This window comes from Monodelphis domestica, chromosome 8 (genome assembly GCF_027887165.1).
Source record: "Monodelphis domestica isolate mMonDom1 chromosome 8, mMonDom1.pri, whole genome shotgun sequence".
Taxonomy (NCBI): Eukaryota; Metazoa; Chordata; class Mammalia; order Didelphimorphia; family Didelphidae; genus Monodelphis; species Monodelphis domestica.
This window is the reverse complement of record NC_077234.1, coordinates 21,756,504-21,778,230: the sequence shown is the minus strand read 5'-3', so window position 1 is coordinate 21,778,230 and position 21,727 is coordinate 21,756,504. Positions and strand designations below refer to the sequence as shown.

Below are 21,727 nucleotides of genomic sequence, written 5' to 3'. Positions count from 1 at the left end.
CTTCCATCTTGGAGTCAGTACTGTGTAAGGGCTGGGCAATGGGGATTAAGTGACTTGCCCAGGGTCACACAGCTGGGAAGTGTCTGAAGCTATATTTGAACCCAGCACCTCCTGTCTCTGGGCCTGGCTCTGAGTCCACTGAGCCACCCAGCTCTACGCCCTGGGGTACTTCTTGGTCAGTATCCTTGATCCCTTTTCTCCTCTAGCCATGCCTAAAGAAGATCTCACCTACTGGCACATATTCCCGGACAGGCCTTTGGCCATGCCTTTGTCTCTTTAGCTTTAGCCTTTATTTAGCTGGAGCCTTTATTCCAAACCCTGCTCTGGGCCCCCTCACCTTATGCTTCTAAGTGTTTCCTGTTAAGCCAAGCCTTCTGTTGCTTTTCAGCATTACTTGCTGGACTGCCTTTTCTGTGAAAACCTCTTAAGTTCCAAAAACCAGTTCAAGGGCCTAGGACAGTGGCCCAGATTTATAGAACTGCTACTAGCTCAGCTTTAACTGTTCTCCCTGACTACTGATTCCCTGCTCATAAACAATACTTTTCAGTTCCATCCCATAAACTTGAAGGGCTTGCCATTTGTGGCACAGATGAGAGAGGCACTATTGGAGGCCTTGGACAGAGGAAGACAGAGCCCGAGGGCCTCACACTCTCCTTAGGGCAGCTTCACGTGGATGTGGAATGTTCAAGAAAATCGAGAGCAGTCAACCCAGCACTGACTATGGAGGGGTGAGGGGTGGGCAGGGCGAGGGCCAGGGATTCAGAGAGATGGAGCCAATAGAAGGCTCCCTCTCCACAGCATGGCCAGCAGGTGTATGTTAAAACACTGGCTCTGTGCCACTTCCTCGTGTACGCCCTAAAGAGAAGGAAGGACCCAATCGGGCCCCATGAGCAAAGCCTATGCGAAAGGTGGTACTTGAGGTGGCCAGAAGGAAAGGGCGCTCTCCTCCAGGGCATGGAGAAGGATGAAGGAAAGAGATGAGGGAAGCAGGGAAGCCACCTGCAGAGAGAGACTAAGGAGAGATCAGGGCCAGGTCATAGGACTTTTATTTCATTTTTTAAAATCCTTGCCTTTTGTCTTAGACTCATACAGTACAGGTTCCAAGAGGGCTAGGCAGTGAGGGCCAAGTGACTTGTCCAGGCTCTCATAACTAGGAAGCAAGTATCTGAGGACAGATTTGAGTCCAGGGTCTCCCATCTCCAGGCTTGCCTCTCTATCCCTGAGCCCCCAGGTCATAGTACTGTAAAAGCTAAACAGGAGTTTATTTGGTGCCACAGGGAAAACTCTGGGCTTAGAATTGCGTGGGAGTCAAGTGCTTTGAAAATCTAAAAGTGCGCTATCAATGTTAGCTATTATTATTAGTGTTCTCAGATCAGCTGGTGTGGATGCACACTCAGGATAGAAAAACATGATTTTCTACCCATTTGTTTTGACAGTTAAGAACAGAGGACATAAAATATTTGAACAAATACCGAGTACCAATATTTAATATTTTTTGTTGTTGTTCAATCATTTCAGTCAGGTCTGACTTTTCCCAACCCCATTTGGAGTTTTCTTGGTAGAGATACTGGAGTGGTTTGCCATTTCCTTCTCCAGTTCATTTTACAGATGAGGAAATTGAGGCCAACAGAGTTAAGTGACTTGTCCAGGGTCATACGGCTCATAAGTGTCTGATGATGAGTTTCTATTCTGAATCCTAATAACAGCTGTTGCCACCATCTCTCTCATTCTCTCCCTCCCTTCCCTCCTGTCTCAGAGAGGTAGCCTTTCTCCTGGCGTAGCCTGATTCCACTACTTCATTGCTCTCATCCCAAGCTTTTCTGATTTCTATAGGAATTTGTTCCTTCATTCAGATTCTCTAGGTGGCTCAGATCTGGCCACAGGTACTTTATTAGCTGTGTGACCCTGGGTAAGTCCTATTTGCTTTAGTTCCTCATCTATAAAAGGAGCTGGAGAAGGAAATGGTAAGCCCCTTCAGTATCTCTGCCAAGAAAAAAACCCACATGAGAATACAAAGAGTCAGCTGTAGGTGGAAAAATGCATTGCCCTGCCATCACTCTCCCTTCTGCCTGTTCACCCTGTTTCTAGGCTGTCTTCAAAATTTCTTTCACTTGGGGGTAAGTTGGTGGCTCAATGCTTTGAGATCATGCCTGAGGGTGGAAGGTTCTGGATTCAAATTTGACTTGAGCAAGTTACTTAACCCCCATTGCCTAGCCCTTAACTGCTCTTCTGCTTTGGAACCAATACCAGACCCGGTGGGGTTGGGGGGGGGGTGCTTGATTATTATTTTTTAAATATTATTTTTCACTTAGCTCCCAACACATTTTCTCTAAAGCTCGTCTCTTGCCCCTAGAATCCTTCCAAATTTGCCTTTATTCTCCATTTAAAATTTTTTTTATGCTCTATTACACACATAGTTGATTTTTATAAACATACTGTATGTGGCAGAAGAATATATAAACTACTTTGTTCATCTAGTTCTGTATGACCATCTCACAGTTTTTCTGATATTTTTCTTGGTGGCAGTATTACATAGTCAAGATAAAGTAGGGTTTGAATCCTCTCATTTATTAACTGTAAATATGGGTGGCTTTCCTCAGATATAAATTGAAGATATAATTCCTGTTGTTCTGGCCAAAGAGTCAATGGGGTTTAAATATGATCATGTATGTGGAATACTTGGGCAGATGCTAGGGGATTCTTTCCCTCTCATTGCTAAGGTTCTTTCTCTTCTCACACGACCTGTCAGACTGAATTGTGTATCTGTTGGCCCCTCTCTGGAGTTCCTTGAGGGCAGAGACAGGGTTATTTTTCCTAGCCAGACTCATAGGAAGATTGACCAGACTTCAAGTTTCTTTCTTTCCTTCCTCCTCACAATCTCATAGAACCTTTTAGAGGCTGAATGCCCTCACCCGCATGTGACCCCAGGCACGGGAGGGAGGAAGTGCTCCCATTGGGCTGCTGGGCAGAGGGATGAGGGGTGGGAGAAAAGCCCTCAGACATGATGGAGAGAGGCAAGGAAGCAGCCCCCTCTGGCACCCCTGCCATAGGTTTGCCAACATGATTTAGAGGGTGCTGGTTAAGCCTCACTACTGTCCTACTCATCATCAGAGGAAGTTTAAACCTAAGTCTTCCCTACTCCAAGTACATGCTATGCTGTGCTATATGTCATTACAAAAATAGCTTTAAATGCTCTTGGGACAACTTGACCTCCAATTCAGTTTCATCCTCTACAGACTGACTTCCCTTTCCAGAGTTCTTCCCCTTTTTTGGTGAGTTAAGATAGCATTTATATAGCTCTTTTAAGGTTTGCCAAGTCTTCCCAGCACCCCTCTAAGATGAGTTATTCCTACTGTACAGATGAGAAAACTGAGGCAGAAAGCTTCACTGATTGGCCAGGCTCACTTACCTGGTAAATGTCTGAAGATTCAAACTCAGATCTTCCTCACTACAGCCTCAGTGCTCTTACCCACTACCCCACCTAACTGGTCTCCTTTGCCACTTGGCAAAGAGAATAGATGCTGATGTCTTTGTTCTTTTGGCTTTCCCTTTGGAGCAGTTGCTTTTATTAAACTATTTAAAAAGGGAGGGCAGTCCACACCTGCCTTCCTTACATACTCTTCCCATTTTTTTTAGTGGTAGTAGTTTGATTAAATAGTAATAAATTGCATCTGTTACAACTAGAGGAAGGGTTTTTTTCATTTGTATACTTTCTTTTAGTTTGGAATCAATATTCACTTTGCTTTAATTAGTCAGTGATCTAGGTTCACCTTGACAGTTGATTTGGGAATGACCAGTTTTTTTCCTGTCAAACTAGTAGCTCAGTTTTTTGAAGTGATCAGTGCTTTCCAAGTAGAGACCTTCAAATCTTCTGGATGTGTTGGTGATGGGAGTCTTCTGAGTAGCCCAAAAACCCATAAAGCCATGTTTTCACCATTTTCCCCCATATGCCCATCTTTACCTTGTTGTTAAGCAAGGATTAGGGTATTGGTGTTACTTTAGTTTGGAGGCCAAGAGTATTGGATGGATGGTTAGAGGTGCTGACTTCATGAAACAAGCCTGGTCATGGAGGTGACCCCAGAAAGCACCTCAGGTCTCTGGCCAGTGAACCCCATATCTCCTCCAAGGACCGTCAAAAGATCCTGAAGAGAGGTGCCAGAAGGCTCTGGATTGAGAGCCCAGATCCTGGCTATATTGTTTACCACCTAGGTGACTTTGTTGTCATTTGTTAAATGTGGTGAATGGTCTCCAAAGTCTCCTGTGCTCTGAATCAGTGACCTTGGGACCTAATCAGATTTACTAGAAAGGTTTTACTATATGAACTTCCTCTCTAACCCCAACCCTCTTTATTTCCATTTTATTCATGTCTTTTTCTCTTTTAAAGAGGGGGGAAACCTTGTTTCAGACTAGAAAGTGGGGAAAACATGAAATCTTATTGCTTTTACATAAAAGTCCTTTTTAATATTATAAGACCCCAGTCTTGTGGAACTATAGAATATTACCATAAAATATTTAAAGCCAACAAGAAGCATTGTATCTTCTGGATCATTGTTATAAATAAGTTTTCTTAATAAGTGGTGTTGCAGACCTCTATTCATAGTATAAGTAAATGAATGTTCTTTTACTAAAGAAAACAAAGGACCGGTATTAGAAATATTTTTGAAAAGTTGCTTTTCGTAATAGCTGATGGTAAAAGCATCAAAAATTATTCAGAGGAAATTCTTCAAGCTTATTTGCATAAAAAGAAACAAATAGAATTTTCTTCATTTAAAAATTTTTATTGATCAGTGATGGACACATTTTACATATACTGAGTACTTACATAACCTCTCTATAGAAAGCCTTATAGTAAGAAAGAAGTGTGTTCAAATCCTGCCTCTGACCTCTCCTGCCTCTATGACTTTGGGTCAAGTCACTGAACTTATTGCCACAGGGAACTCTCTTAAGAGACTGTCAATGGCAGAGGCTGATTCCCAGCCTTCATTAATAGAAGAATTTTAATAATTGAGACAATTATTGGGTCCAAAAAAGAATACCTAACCTACTTTAGACCTCCTCTCCTGTCCTGGGGACACATTCTAACCACAGGCACACACTTCTTTTCAGCTACAGCTCCTCATTAGGACAACAGTCAGGTCTACAGAGGCAAGTGCATTCTCTCTTGGTAGACTACGTCCACACCAAGGAAATCATTGTAGACCATTGAATTCTGGCACTGGGTTATGGATAATATTGCATGGTCTTAAGAAGCTTGACTTCATGGCACAACCAACATTTTTATTGATGAGTTTTTAAATTTTGATGATTCTATCAGAAGAACAATGAAGGTCCACTGGGGGAAACAAACAAAACAAAATATTCTGAACCCAGAATATTTCATAGTGGTTTGCCTTTGGGAAAACAATACAAGTAGCCATAATCAAAATTTTGATGATGGGTTGTTGTTGTTTTTTTTTAACAGACTATGAGACGACAACGAAATGAAGTTGTTGTAGAGTTAAGAAAGGTGAGCAAATAAAATGATAAAATGATGTTTCCAAATCTAATCTGAATGAATGAATGCCTGAAACTTTTAAGCACTATATGCAGGAGATAAAAATAAGAAATGGTCCTTAGGACTCAGCAATTTAACATTGCTTCAGTGAGGTTGTAGATATTTTTTGTGAAATGATTATAACATTACATAGTTAAGTTAATCTTTTAATGAGTGGCAGGCGGCCTGGTATAATAGATAGAACCCCAGCCTCCTCAGAGCCAAGAAGACTTGGTTTCTATTCCTGCCACTAACACATAACAGAAATCCCTTCCTCTCTTAAGACCAGTGCTTTGCCTCAGGAGAGCAAGGGCCCTCATCCAGGAAATGCCTATTCCTAAACTATTTTGAATTGTCATGAAATTGAGCATGTGTGTAAAGGTTACAGCATGATGATGTATTGAGATTGCTATTTACAGAACTATGACTCAGGCCAAGAAAGAATGGACACATTTAGTAGAAACATTAATGTTAACTTTTTCTTTAAAGTTCGTGTCATCAGACACATTCATTAGTTTAGAGAGTGAAGTAGGGATAAGAGCTGCTCTGGGAATCTAGAAGAGTTAGACTCCAGTCCTGGCTCTGGGACCCTGGGCAGGAGACTCCTTCAGCTCTCAATTCTAGGCAGAGAAAGTGTCTTCATGCATTGCTAAAGGGAGTTTCCTAATCTAGGAATTCCCCATGTCAGTAAAAATTGTCTCTATCCCAGTATTTGTATTGCCTGACACAATAATTTTAAAATATATTTCCTATTTTAAATATGAAACAATACATTTTGTCTATAGTATATATTTTGTTTTTTAGAAAACACAGGGTTTTCTCTTATTTTAAAAAAAATTATTACTTTGGGGTTCAAATTAGTTTGATTTGTCATGGTTTCTATTTTGTCTTTTTTAAGGAATTGAATGTTTAGTTAATATAGACACAAAATTTTGAATATTCTGACCCCCCAGAATGTTAGAGTTTAAACACAATTATTCTCTCCCCCATCCCTCATTTTGGATTTTTGTTTTAGAACAAAAGAGATGAACATCTCTTAAAAAGAAGAAACGTACCACATGAAGATATTTGTGAAGATTCTGATATAGATGGTGATTATAGAGTGGTAAGTTTGCTTAGTTTAAGGCTGCATATAAAAGACCTTCAAACTTTCAGAATGACTTTTTATTTAGAATTTTGTGTGATTTTTGTTTTCCAGCAAAATACCTCCCTAGAAGCAATTGTACAAGTAAGTTTTTTTCTAGTCTAGCTACTTTTTAAAAATAATAACTATTCAAAATAGTTTTGAATAACTATTGTTATATTATAAACTATTTATTTTATTATAGAATGCTTCAAGTGATAACCAAGGAATCCAGCTAAGTGCTGTTCAGGCTGCTAGGTAAGTTTTAAATTGATGACCTTTGAAATTTATATGTGTAAAAGTAATTTTTGTCATTTATAGTTGTTGAAATTGGTAGCATTTCCCCTGCAATTGTGTTTTTAATATGATATATGTAGAAAATTTTTTAAATTTAAGGTTAACTTTATATACCCATAGCCCAAAAAGGAAAAAAAAAGTGTATAAAGTCAATTTTCCCCTAAATTTCTAGTGTATTGAATTATATACAATTTCAGATACTGATGTCACTAAAAGCTCTCCCTTGTCACCACTCCTCTCACGTTGATCAAGCAAAATCTCAAGGTTACAGTAGGCCAGTGGACAGAAGCTCACAGCCTTGAAGTTATAAAAAGTCATCCTATGATTACAATGACAAACTGCATTCCCATTCTCATTGGACTCCTAGCTTCTCCCTTCCTCTCAAATCTTCCACACAGCTGTATCAGTATCCTTCTAAAGCTCAGGGCTGACCACCCATTCCATTGCTCAAAAATCTTTGGCTGTTCCCTGTGGCCAATAAGATAAGATACAGATGACTTCTGAGATGTAAAGGCCTATAAAATGTGGCTCCAGCCTGCTTTTCCTTCATGCATTCTACATTATAGCCAGCTAGTCACCATGCACGATGTTCTAGTCTTCCACTTCTTCCTTGGCTCCATGTGGGACATTCATGCCTAGGCTGATTCCTTCCTCTTACAAGCCTTCACCTCACTGAAGAGGAGGGAGAAGGTGTCTTTCTGCTAGTTGTTAGTGTCTGTCTGTCTCTCTCTCTCTCTCTCTCTTCAAATTATCCCATCTGTGCTTTTTCTGTGTGTGTGTGTGTGTGTGTGTGTGTTATGCCTCCTTGTCAGAATATAATCTCTTTAAGGGAAAGTGCTTGTTTTCATTTTGTTTTATCAGCACATAGCACAGTCTCACAAGTAGCAGGCCCTTACTAACTGACCGATCATTCAGTAATCTTTGGATTGGATTCCAGTTATCTCCTTGGGATAGACCTATTTAGGGAGGAAAACTAGAACCACTGGTTAGTAAGATTTGTGTTAGCAAACAAGTTGAGTCATATCAGAAATAATATAAAGGTTGCCTTAGGTATTTTGAAATTGCTAAGTGTTAGCGGGGAAAAGAGTTGCTCAATAAAGAAAAAATCATACTTATGTTACTTTAATGACTGTCCATAGAAAATTAGAATTAGAGGCCAATCTAGTTCAAATTCCCATCCAGCATAGGAACTCCTTCAGCATCCTTAATAGATGGTCATTCCTCCTGCTTTGATTTGTTAGCGTTATTCTGTTTTAGTCCATCTAGAATGACTGGTTAAAACATAAATGAAGAAGGCATTCTAAGTAAATAATAATTGTTTTCTAATCAGTCGGTAGATCTTAAAGTGCCTTCTGTATAATCAACATTGTGCTGGATATTGTGTACAGTTCAAAAGAAGTATAAGTTTGTACCCCTGATCTAAAGAAGATTATTATGACTGAAACATTAGTGAACAGTACATAGCAATCATATCCTGAGAGTTCCCTTTCCCTCTTATCTTTCCCAACTCCCTCCCTTTGCCCCCTACCATGCCTGCTAATATATCTGGTTCAGCCAGCCATCAGAAAGACCTGCCATCAAGGGTGTCCTCTTTTCTTTCTTAGCCTCAGTTAGACTATTTGATTGCTAATATGGCTTCGATAAGATGGGAGTTGCTAATTTCATTGTAGTAAGGGGAAGAACTAGCATGTTTTACCATCTGCCCTTACTTTAGGCCCAGTAAATCATTCTCTTCTCCTTCCCACCCTGTACTATCATCTGACATACTTCTGTAACCCAAAGACCTTTCAGTGTTGTCATCAGCCCTCTACTCACACTCAGGATTTTTCTATCCATGCAAACTTCCTTCCTCTCCTTCCTTCCTTCCTTTAAATGCCAGAGACAATCTAGCTTTTTCTATTTGTATCTCTAGTTCTTACCACCTATTAATAAATGCTTTTTTCCTTTATAATAAGTGAATGACATGATTCAGGTACAGTAGGAAGACAGAAAATAAATGAAGACTGAAATAATCAGTGAAGATGACTGAAAAGAAGGAGAACTTGGGTCAGTCCTTGAAGGATAATGAGGCTCTGGATAGGCAAAGAAGAGAATTTCAGGCATGGACATTAATGTCGCCGTATTAATAGGATAGCTTCACTAGGCTGTATGGAGGATGTATGTTAATAACAGATTTGAGCTATAAATAGAGCAGCCCAAAAACCAAACAGATTCATCTCAATAATGCCAGAGGAAATAGGGAGGCAGAGTTTTTGAAGCAAACAAGTCACTTAATGAAAACATAATTTTAAGGAAGTTTTATACAAAATTTGCCTTTGTAGTTTTTTAAACTTTTATGGAAATGGTTGTAAGTTATCTAAAATAATCTATTTGAGTATATCTAGTTACCAAAACCTTATGTATGGGAATATTATACCGTGTGACTATACAAATTTCTCAAAATTTCATTGTTTATCATTAAATATTATGGGCTTTTCTTCATCTCATTTCTCATAGAAAGCTTTTGTCCAGTGATCGCAATCCACCAATTGATGACTTAATAAAATCTGGAATATTACCTATTTTAGTCCACTGTCTTGAAAGAGATGACAAGTAAGTGCTTTTGAAAACTTGATTGTCTTCTTAAACAGAAAGAAAAGTCAGATTAAAAATCAGTGAACAATATTGTTACTGATTAAAATGAAAATAATCTTCTCTCTTTTGATAAATAGTAAATTCTATAGCCTAATGTCATGTGTGCTATTAATAATGATCACCATTTTAGTATGTTTTTCGTAACTGTTCCAAGGAGGGAACATAGAAAGTGAGGAGAATAATTGTAAATTAGAAGAGAGTTAGTTGTATGGTGGATTTTGAAGTAAGTTATAGTAGAACTTCATTGTACACAATCAGTATATTTCAAGACCCTTAGCATAAGTTGAAAAGCATGCATAATAGCAAACCCCACTATTTAAAAAGTATTTCTTATATGAACATAGCTAGACGCTTTACAACTTTTCTTAGTCTTATAGAGCTACCAGTATCACTACTCTTGTACTTTGTGGCCATTATTAATAACCAACTAGTATTAATGAAGCCAAGAAAAGCAGTTGTTACAAGCAAGAACTCTGGAAAAAGACCGATGCAGGAGCTAATTTTGGGCGCAAAATAGTATAATGACTCACACTAAGGCTTCTCAGAGCAAGAATGAATGTGATTGGACAGATTTTTGTGAGACTATGCCACCGGAGAAAATGGCATGGATTTAGCATGTAATAAACATTTTTGTTTTACATATTTTTCTGCGCCCTTTTTAAAAATTGCTAATTGCATCTATATGAATTTAATGTATTGAGTTTGTATAATACAAAGTCCTAGTATACTACCTTAATTAAAAGGTTAATACCCAATTTTTTTTTTTCATTTTAATTGTGAACTGCTTATTTGAGAAAGAGAAAAATTTTAATAGTCACATCCTTGACTTCATACTACAAAATTGGCACCTTCCCTTATTTGGTTTTTCCTTAAGCCCTTTCTTATAGAGCCACCAGTTTGCTATAGCTTTGTTCACTGGGTTTTAATAGCAAAAATGAAGGAGAAAAGCTAGAAATAATAATAATTTGGTAGAAAAATGGCATTCTCATTAGCACAAAGAACAGTTGTTTTTATGATGATGAATATGGGCTGTTAATGTGACAAATCTTGGTGAGATTTAAAGATGTAACTGCTGAGAAGAATAAGAGATTCCATATAGAGAAATGCATCTGAATTGAATTTGGCCCAGTACAAACATTCATGGTGGTAAAACTTTTGTTTCTTACAGTCCTTCTTTACAGTTTGAAGCTGCATGGGCTTTAACAAACATTGCTTCTGGAACTTCTGAGCAAACCCAAGCTGTAGTTCAGTCCAGTAAGTTGATTTGACCATTTTCATTGCATGCTTTGTTATTTTGACAAGTCAGTGTTAAAAAGCAAAAGAAATAGCTAAAAAGAGCCTGCTTCATGTCTCTTGAAGCAAGTAACACAGTCTAACTTTCAGCATGTTTTAAACTTGTACGGCCTACTCTGATTTGAGTATTAGAAGAAACATTTTAGTTTGAGGTTCTTTTTTTGTTGTTGTTTGTTTGACTAATTCTGAGGTAATCTCACAATTGAAACAACAACAAAAGTCCTTATAGATCACTCTTAACCAACACCCCTTCTGAGAAAAGACAATAGATTAGGATTATAGGCTAACAGTACTACCTAGACACTGAGCCTAGGAACTTTCCTATGAATATTAAGGATTGGGGATATCTAATGTCTTTTTTTTAATGCTTAGCACCCAGAAAGGGCCCTTGCCCCAGGGCCCTCCTATAAGTATTAGCTAAACTAGATTGTGCAGTCTTTTTTTCTCTATGACTATGAAATTCGGAGGAATACTCTAGGGATAGAGAGTAGACCTGTGATCTCACTGGTATAGGGAACTCCCAGAGGAACAGAGTCCTATCAAGACAGAGCACCATCTTTTCTGCAATTTGCAGTCTTAAAGAGTTGTCTGTACCACTGAGAGAGGTAAGGGACTTTACTATGGTCACACAGCTAGTATATGTCAGTCATAGGGTCTAAATAATATTAATAGTAGATCGTACCTACTTTGTGACAGATACTGGGCTAAGTGCTTTACATATATTCTCTCATTTGATTCTCACAATACCCCCAAGAGGGTGGTGCTATTATTATCTTCATTTTATAGATAGGAATTTTATAGATATAGGAAACGGAAGCAAAGGTTAAATAGCTTGCCCAGGGTCACACCACTAGTTTCTGAGGCTGAATTTGAATTTCCTGACTCCATCCAGGCTCAGTGCTGTATCCACTGCATCACCTAGCTGCCATGAATTCATGTCTTCCTTACTTGAAATCTGACTCTTATTTATTTACCATATAAATAATATATCTTATTCACACTAAGATTTGAATCCATGTGAATGAAACATGATAACCAATTTGATCATCAGAGATCTTTTTCATTAAAAAAAAAAAAGGTATATCGGGTACAGCTGGGTTATTGAGAGCCAGGCCCAGAGACAGGAGATGCTGGGTTCAAATTTGACCTCAGACACTTCCCAGCCGTGTGACCCTGGGCAAGTCACTTAACTCCCATTGCCTAGCCTTTAGCATCCTTCTGCCTTAGAACCAATATATAGTATTAATTCTAAGGTGGAAGGCAAGAGTTTTTAATTAAAAAATATATATATATCATTGGTCTTGATTAGTTCCCTCCAAAACAAAACTAAAGCGTTCCCTTTGAATATAGAAATGCCTTAACTGGCACAAAAACAAATTACTTTTTCTCTTGTACTAGATTAAGTAGTTAGGAATATACAAAGATATTTAAGAGTATTGGGTCTATTTTATAAAATCTCTTTAATAATTTGAATTTCAAGTATTATCCTCAGTGTTTAATAAATGGTAGTATTGGAAGAACAAGACTCAGATGTTCAAATAATCATTCCCCTCTAATTCTTTGTTCCCCTCATCTTCTTTAGTAGAGTGAAAATATTAAGATGAGGCACATGAGAAATTAATCAGGTTAACCTAATAAGTTGCAGGGGCAGAAACTTCTTTCATTGAAGCAGCAACTTCTTAGTTCCCATGTACTCAGGCTTGCAAATTCCCTGAAGCACTGAAAAGTTAAAGAATTTGCCCTAGGTGCCCAGCAAGTACATATTAGAGTAGTCTTTGAACCCATATTTTCTAAACTCCAAGAGTTAGAAACAGAATTTAGGTTAGAATCCTACTTCTAATCCTAATTCTCATCAAATTGGGTAGGCACATAGATGCTTAGTCAACATTCCTTTCTTTTCCCTTCCCAGGTCAATTGTCTATTCACCTCTCATACAGTAAATTTACAGAAGAAAAAACTTTCAGAAAAGATCTTTTTTCATCACTTGTTGAAAGTTTAGAATTTAAAAAACTATAAATTCACCTGTACAGAGGATATTGCTTTCAAAAGATAACTTTTTAATATTAATACAATTTTTCATAGTCCCTTTCTCCTATTTCTTTCTTTTTTGGAACTCTTCTCTCTCAAAAGTTAAGTAAAATTATTGACTTACATTTATATATATATAGCATGTAACATCAACAACAGGTATCTAGTATATTATAGAATATATTACATTCTTTATCTATAGACCACTACCTGTCTGTAGAGAGGAAGCAACCTGCCAGTTTGGTAGCTAATAGCATATAAAATCTTTATCTTTATATCCCTGGTACTCAGCACAATACTTGGCATGTGGTTGGTGCTAAATAAATGCTCGTGGGTTTAATTTTACAGTATTAACAGAAGAAATTTTTGTTCTCTGAAATAGTAGGAGATAAGATCACTTGGCAAGCATTACTAATTCTCCTCAAGGACTATATGCTTATTTGTGAATGAACGCTTTCCCGTAATTGAAGCATAGCCATCCACAGAGAATGGAATTAAAATAATGATACAGATCCATAAGCCACATAGATATTTAATCATCAAGCCTCATAATTCAGTAGCTTTTTTTTTTTTTACAGAAAGCATAATACACATAATACTTTCTGAAGCTCCAGGAGAGACACAAGATAAATATGACATGAACTTAGATCCCTCTAGACTAGGAGTTTACAGTCCTATATTTACATAAAGTGATTCTGCTTTAACTTTGGATTGATTAAAATTTTTATTATTCTGGTTTCCTAATATACACAGAGAAAGTAATTTCACAATTGAATGATCTAATAATTATTTTTCACCATAAAATTGATAGATGAAAATTTGTCAAAGAATAGGAATGTGTTCGGTTCTATACTAAATAAAATTTAATTTTGTTTTTCCAGAGGATAAAATTCCAGAAGAGAGAGATTTGCTTGTAGGGCTGGGACTCAGAGACCAATAGTTCCTTTGGTTATCACAGCTCTTTCTTTCCTTCCTTCCTAGATGCTGTGCCACTTTTTCTGAGACTTCTCCATTCACCTCATCAAAATGTGTGTGAGCAGGCTGTCTGGGCACTGGGAAATATCATAGGTCTGTATTAAACTTTTTACTAACAACTGATCAGCTGTCGATCTTAAATTTTAATACAAGACAAATAGAATACTATTAAACATGCCAAAAGGAAGAGAAAGCACATTCTGCCTGTTTGTCATATAGGAGAAAGTTTGCATATCCCCATGCCAAAAAAAAAAAATAGCTTTGGGGTTAGCTTAGGAAAATGGATTTGAAATAACTGGATGCAAATCACAGCAAATAAGATGAAAATTATTTTTAAAATATTATCTGTTTACTTTTATACACAGCTAAGTGTGTACCTGATCCAGATCCCTTCTTCTTTTGTCCTTTTTTCCTTGTGACTAATTATTTGTTAGTTCCTATCATAGACTGTATAAGAACAGAAGTAAAACTAAGTCACGTAGTTTTTTCCTCACTTGTAGTTCTGTTAAAACACTAAAATGAGATCTCTAGTAGGTAGCTTTATGTAACTGAACTTTTTTCTATAAGTAAGAAAACAGGAATTTCTTTAATCAGGCCTCTTGACACCTTTAAATAGCTGTCTGGATTAGACAAATCACTTGCTCTGTATGAGCCTTTGTAAATAGAGAGTGGATTGGATTGAGTTCCATTTCTGACATCCCTTCCAAAACCCTAAAGGCCTGAGGTAATTTTAGAACCTGATTTTACATATTTTTCTGGCAGCATGTCGATTGTCTGCTTTCTGAGGACCAGCCGAGGTGAGTAGAGACAGACACAGCAAGCCCTGAGACAAAAAATACAAAATGCTTTACAATAAAAGTGGCAGGAAAGGGATAGGGTTTTGATTTGCCTGTAATCATTTAGTTGTTTGTGCTGCAAATGTAGGATTCCCGTCCAAGATCATGGACATAGCGCTGGAGGGACTGACTCCTGTCCATCTCACATTCTTCCTATAAACAAAACCAAATGACAGAAGAAAATCAGAGCAAGGTGGAACGATGGCTCATAGTCCCTCCTTGTTCAAGCATTTAAGTTACACATTGATTTTGTCATCCATCCAAAGCAGGGAAGGGGGAAGGGAAAGGAATTCAAAGACCAGTACCTTGGGTGCAGTGGCACCTCCAAGCTACCTCACAGGTCACAGGAAACCTTGTTTGAGAGACATTTGGGGATCTTTTATTATACTGATAAATATTTCCCAGAAATGCTGCCACACACACACAAAAAAGTGCCTTTCGCCCCCTTCATTCTCCATTGCAGAGAAAGAAGAGGTGGAGAAATTGTGTGGAGCTCCTTGGGGGCTATGGTGCTGGGGCAAGGACGTTTTGTTTTCAAAAGTGGTTCTGGAAAGGTCCAGGAGCTATTTGGTTCAATCTTGGTGTCACGTTGCTCAGCACAGATCTGGCGCCTGGCTGGGCAAAGGCTCTCAGCCCTTAGGAAGCCTCACACTCTAGGCCCAGAATACCTTCTTCAGGAAAAGACTTGGGAAGCGTGGATGCAAGGGGCAAAGGGGTTCGGGGGACACACCATCAGTTCTTCAAGACATCTTTCCATCTCTCAGAGAGGAAAATGCCCGCTCTACAGCAGAGCCTCAGACTCGCCTCTATGTTGGGACACTTGGGGGCCCTGGGATGTGAAGAGCCTCAGAGAAGATGGGCTTGAGTGTCTCTGGGGTCCTTGAGGAGAGAATGGAAACAAGGCGAAGACACAGAGAAGGGGAAGGATCTCTGCACTGGCTCTAACAGTGGGTACAAAAGCCCAGAGAGAAAGGCCAAGAGTGCCACCAAATTATAGTGTCTCCTTGTTTGTAAGGTACTACTGAGAAGGAAACGGACCATTGTAGTCATCATTGCCTTTGGGGAGCAGTGAAAGGAAAAACTGCTTCAAGGAAGGCTCCAGAAGAGTCTCAAGGAAGCAGAGGGCAAAAAAACTCCATTTACTGAGTCCTTCAGGTTTGTGAAGGGCTCTTGATTACATCATGTTATTTGATCCTCTCATACCCACTTGAACAGATGAAAGATGGAAAATATCTGTAGGAGCTGCTAAGGGGCTCAGTAGATAAAGTGCCAGGTCTGCAGGAGGTCCTGGGTTCAAATTTGGATTCAGACAGTTCCTAGCTGGGTGACCCTAGGCAAATCACCTAACCCCCATTGCCTAGCCCTCACTGTTCCTCTGCCTTAGAAATGAAACTAAGATAGAAATAGAAATAAATATAAAATACATTTATAATTATATGTTTATCATATATCTTTAAAGATTTTCCTAACATTTTTTATATATGTAACAGTTTTAATAACATTCTCTTCACCATCAAAATGATAGGGTAGCCAATTTTTCCACATCTCCAACATTTATCATTTTCCTTTTTTGGCATGTTAGCCAATCTGATGGGTGTGAAGTGCTATCCCAGAATTCTAATTTGCGTAGCAAATAGAAATTTAAAATAGCAATTTAATAGCAGTATTTCATGACTATAGATAGCTTTGATTTCTTCTGAAAACTGCCTGTTCATATCCTTTGACCATTTATCAATTGAGAAATGACTTGGGTTCTTATATATTTGACTCAGTCCTTTATATTTCTCTTATCTGAGAAATGAGGTCTTTCTCAGAGAAACTTGCTTTAAACATTTGGACTATTCATGTCACAGCACATCTACAAAAAAAGGTTGGAAAAATATCAATCCTACTTAAGTTGTACAGGGAGGAAACAGGTCATGCTGGAAAGAATAGGTGATCCATTCCTTTAAGGCATCTGAAAGAGGAAAATACTGAAGAGCTTTGGCAAAGTTTCAGACTTTTCCCCTCATTCAAAGAAAATTGATAAGATAGTCAGCTCTCTGTGCATGGAAAGGGGCCTTGCTGAAGTACCAAATGGGGCTCCCAATAGACTCTCCCATGTGATTTTCCACAGAAGACTAGACAGATCTCTGCCATCATGTGTTCTCCTAACAATCCAGAAAATAGGAGATCATATGATGCTTGTGCTTATTGGTGAGGAAAAGGAGAGATTGAGAGCCAAGAAGAGTTAAATGGACTCATTTTAACAGGCCGGGGAGCCAATACCTAAAGGAATTGGGTCATCTCCCCAGGATCCTTCTGTGAGTGGACTTCTGAGGCAGGATTTGGACTTCAGTCTTTCTGCTTCCAAATCTTGCCTACTATCTACTGAGTCGGCACCATCTTTTATAGACTTGAGAGAGCAAGATATCTTCTGGGTATATATGGAAAATTAAAATTTTATGATCACCATAGTGCAAATATCAATATGGAAATAGGTCTTGACCAAAGACACATGTAAAACCCAGTGGAATTGTGTGTCGGCTTGGGGGGGGGGGGGGGGGGCGGATATAATTTTTGTAATCCTGGGAAAATGCTCAAATTTAATTAAATAAAAAAATTTTTAATTTTTAAATAAAGAGTTCTTTCCCTAAAAAAAAGAAAATTAAATTTTGTTTGACCCTTTGGTCCTTTGTATCATGTGAAGAATAAAATAGGAAGTCGTGCTTACCCAGGATGTTTGCCAGCATCAAAAAGGAGAGGTGGGCTGAACTGTAAATTTAAGAGCTAATTCTTAATAGATAGTGAAGTGTTTGAGAAAAGTCCTGTTGTGAGGGGCATTGTGCTGATTCTTTCAATCCCTGGAACATTGCAGAACCCCAGACAAGATTCATGATCACTTACAAACATAGCCAGACTATTCACATGAGAAAAATCAAGAAAGAAGAATGCTTTCTGATATTGCAAATGGATCAGGCCCAGAATTGAAGAAGAGAACAGCTCCTGTGGCCCTTGGGAACATCCATAGTTCTTTTAATGACCCTGAGCTTCTCCATGACACAGAAGTACATCTTAATATGTAGAATATTTTCCCAGGATCATATGAATCTGAGTCACAAAACACTGCTGGCGGGTCACCCAAAGGATAAGGAAAGCCACAAAGAAGCTGTATAGAAGATGCCATCAGAGAGAAGATGAATTGGCAGGAATAATAACTAACCAGGGAACCATCCATACATTCCTTTGTTATCCATGTCATGTTGGGAAGATCTGGGCCAATGTCACTCTGGACTGGGCAGGCCTCAGTGAGTTACTAGAGGAAATAACCACATCAGAAGTTGGTTAGTTCATTAGAATAGTGAAATAGTCTTAAAGTCATTGTCTTTTGTTCCATTTCTCACAAATTACTGTGACAGGCCTTTTCCAAAACACTCTATGACTCCTGGCTTATCTGAGTTACTATTTATTAGATTCAAAAAAATAGCATGTTTTCTTAACTTTATGTGAGATGAATGTGCTGTGTAATTTTTTCTTTTCCTTTTTTTTTTAAAGCCATACCTTCTTTCTTAGAATCAGTATTGTATATGGTTCTAAGGCAGAAGAGCAGTAAAGGCTAGGCATTGGGACTTAAGTGACTTGCTCGGGATCACACAGCTAGAAAGTGTCTTAAGGCCAGACACTAAACCTGGTGTCTTTTCCACTGTGCTACCTCACTGCCCCTGCTGTTTAGTTTCTGATCTCATATCTCATTAGGCAAACATAGAATCATAGGGTGGCTGGATTATCCTCCCAGTTGGGATCTTGAGGAGGTCATTTGGCCTTTTGAGCCTCATTTTCCTTGTCTATCAAATAAGGACGTTGGAGTAGATGATCTTAAAAGTCTCTTTTAGCTCTAAATGTGATCCTCTGCCTGTAATCCCATTCTTGGGCATACATTCAAAGGACATCAAAAATGGAAAGAAGTCCGGTACACACCACAGAAGTCACAGCAGCATTCTTTGTGGTAGCAAAGAAGAGAGGATGAAGCAGCTGCCAAGAAACCATGGTGGTTACTGTGCAGTACAACATGAGAACTAAAGAATCCAGAGAACTGTGGAAAGATTTGGGTGCAGTGACTAGAACCAAGACAGTGATCTGCCCCATGGTGACAGTAGTGTAAATGGGAAGATCCCTGAAAGGAGGTTGAACTCTTTATTCAATTGAAAAACACATTGATGAATTCAGGAGAGAGAGCGTACAGTGTACCCCATCTCCATGGCAAAGGTAGAGAGCCTTTTAGCTGGCTCTCTTAGGCACTATCAGGTGATGGTCACTGCCAATCTACTGGATGTTTTTGTTCCCTGTTTGTCATTGCCCCAAGCTTGGGCTTAGTCTGGGGGTGGAGTGAAATGTCCAACATTTACAAAGACAAAGGACACCCCAAAAGGACTCACAAACCCTAGAGGCGTTTGTGTCGGAATAGGAGATAGTAGAATATGTAGTGTACTCTAGATGCATGTTAGAACTGCAATCTGACAGAGATCCAAAAAATAAATCGGTGGCAAATTGAGACTTCTGGGGTGACTCATAAATATCTTACATTCTTTACCCCCCACCCCAAGCCTCTATTCAGTTACCAGACATACTACCACAAATAGGAAATATAACTCTGGTTCCATATATTTCCAAAAAAATTATGGCTACCCATCACCCACTCCCATTCCATCTTCTCTAATTTTGCTGCTCTGTAGGCCTATTGAGAAAATGCACAGCATTATCCACCCACCCCATCCAATAAACTTTTGGTTCTCTTGAGGACCCCTTTATTCTTCCAATCCCCTAGGTTCACAATCTAGTGTCATATTCACCTCACCCATCAAAACATTTGTCAAATCTTTATCTCTGCTTCCCCAATATCTCTCCTCCAGGTCTGATTCTACTAATGAATCTAATTATGTTAGTTTAGGCCTTTGTCATCTCATTACCGAACTATATCAGTGTTTCCTAGTTAGTTACCTAACTCGAGGCTCTTCCTTCTCCAATCCACCTACTACTTACCAAAGTGTCTACAGCATAAATTTAACTAAATCATTCCCTACTGAAAAATTAGTGGCTCCCTATTGACTTTCGCGTGAAATATAATTCCTTTGTTGGGTTTTTAAAACCCTTGCTTTACATGCTGGCCTCAAACTTCTTTCTATCAGTAAAATATATTACTTCCCTTCCTGTACACAGTGGTACAGCCAAAACAACTAAAAGATCCAAACATGAATAAAAATTAAGGTTTGATGCCATCCATTCATAAGAATCACGTAAAAAGAGAAATGGATTTACATGGAAGATTTTAAGCTAAGTTGAAAAAAAAAAAAGAAATAGTAAATTTCTACTTGTTTATTTGTTTTCTGTATTGCAAATATCTACTGAAAGCAAAAACCTGCTTAAATGCTGTTTTATTTATTATTATGACCATTACTTGATTCCAGAATTGTGGGTCATTTCATATTTTATAAAAATTATCTTTGAAAAAGAGGAGTCATATCCACTTGACTGTGTTGAACAAAATTAAATGAATCCCTGTTTGCAATTATTTACAAGCCCTTCCCAAATGTCACCCAGAATAGTAAGAGGAATTAAAAAAAAAATAAAATTAATAAAGCATTCAGTCACATTCCCTTTCTAAAAATATCATTATTGGGTTATTTTATAATAATGGGTTTATGCCCTTAATAAAACATTTAAATGCTGTTTATTCCATCTTTATGCATTCACATTTACTTTTGCATATTTTCTAATATGTGTATATATTATATAAAACATTATGGTTTGTATAGACAGCTGTGTTGCAGTGCATAGAGTATCAATTCAAATCCAGGCCTCAGACACTTTTAATAGCAGTCTCATTCTGGCCAAGTTGCTTAGCCTTTGTTTGCCTCAATTTCATAAAATGAGAATAATAGTAGCACCTACCTCTCAGAGTTGTTGTGAGGATCAAATGAGATCATAATTACAAAGCCCTTAGCACAGAGCCTGTTACACAATAAGCCTTACAAAAATGTTCTCTATTAGTACATGATCTTTAAATGAATATATATATCTATCTATATATATATCTATATATATATAGATATATATATATAGATATATATATGTTTTTTTTAATCCTTGATTTGGTCCAACTATAGCATTTCTGTCTTTACATCAAGTACTATCTCAATACATACCAATAAGTGCTCTTTGGGTGACATATTTCAACTATTGAGACATCTTTTGTTTGCTTTTGCTAGAATATATCTTGAATGGGCCCTGAAATTGGACCCAGTATTTAAAGGAAGGAATATAGCAATCTAGATCCTGTTTAGACAATAGTAAGGCCCTTTTATCTATTACACGACTGTACCATTACTGAAACCTCTGTCATCCTAGCACCAATATTCATTCATTGCTACCGTGTAGCTTCTCATGGAACAGGATGAGATTCTGAAGAATCACATGTATGATGGAGAGAAACACACACAGTAGGCCTAAACAGGCCAAGAACATAGTTGTGATGATGACTTCATTCAAGAAATCTTGTATTTAGGCAATGTGTGATGTAAAAAAGGGGGAGGGGGATGAGCCATGCACAGAGAATAAATGAACAGCGCACTGCTGCTTTGTTACCTGTAAAGGGGAAGACCTTCATGTAAAGAATTTATGGGAGAACAGACAAATTCTACAACAAATGAGAAGTTACAGATGGCTTTTCATCACTGTTGTGGAAGAGGGAGTTCCTGCAACTTTGAGACAACTGAAATAGACTAAAAGAAAACAATGAAATCCATAGCCAGAATCATTTGGGGCACAGAGGTGCATTTTATTACTTGTTCCTAGAAACAGTAAACTTTGAAATTAAACCCCTCTTCATAAATGGTCTACTATTGACACCTAGAAAATGCAGCACAAACTCAGTTTTGAAACGTTTTAAGATTATTATAAGATATTTCTTGGAAATTATTAATACTTTGTAATGTTAGATCATTCACATCATAAAATATTTGAAATGCTTTC

General features: G+C 38.0%; 1 protein-coding gene across 3 annotated transcripts in view; it reads left to right on the top strand.

The window, feature by feature from the left end:
* Positions 1-21,727, top strand: part of KPNA4 (karyopherin subunit alpha 4) — a 68,887-nt gene that overhangs the window by 20,245 nt on the left and 26,915 nt on the right. For all 3 annotated transcript variants that reach the window (XM_001363121.5, XM_007502282.3, XM_056807492.1), the window contains exons 2-8: positions 5,462-5,506; positions 6,549-6,638; positions 6,732-6,761; positions 6,862-6,914; positions 9,450-9,545; positions 10,756-10,841; positions 13,890-13,976. In XM_001363121.5, coding sequence (XP_001363158.1) covers positions 5,462-5,506; positions 6,549-6,638; positions 6,732-6,761; positions 6,862-6,914; positions 9,450-9,545; positions 10,756-10,841; positions 13,890-13,976 — 487 coding nt within the window. The remainder of the gene's footprint in view (positions 1-5,461; positions 5,507-6,548; positions 6,639-6,731; positions 6,762-6,861; positions 6,915-9,449; positions 9,546-10,755; positions 10,842-13,889; positions 13,977-21,727) is intronic.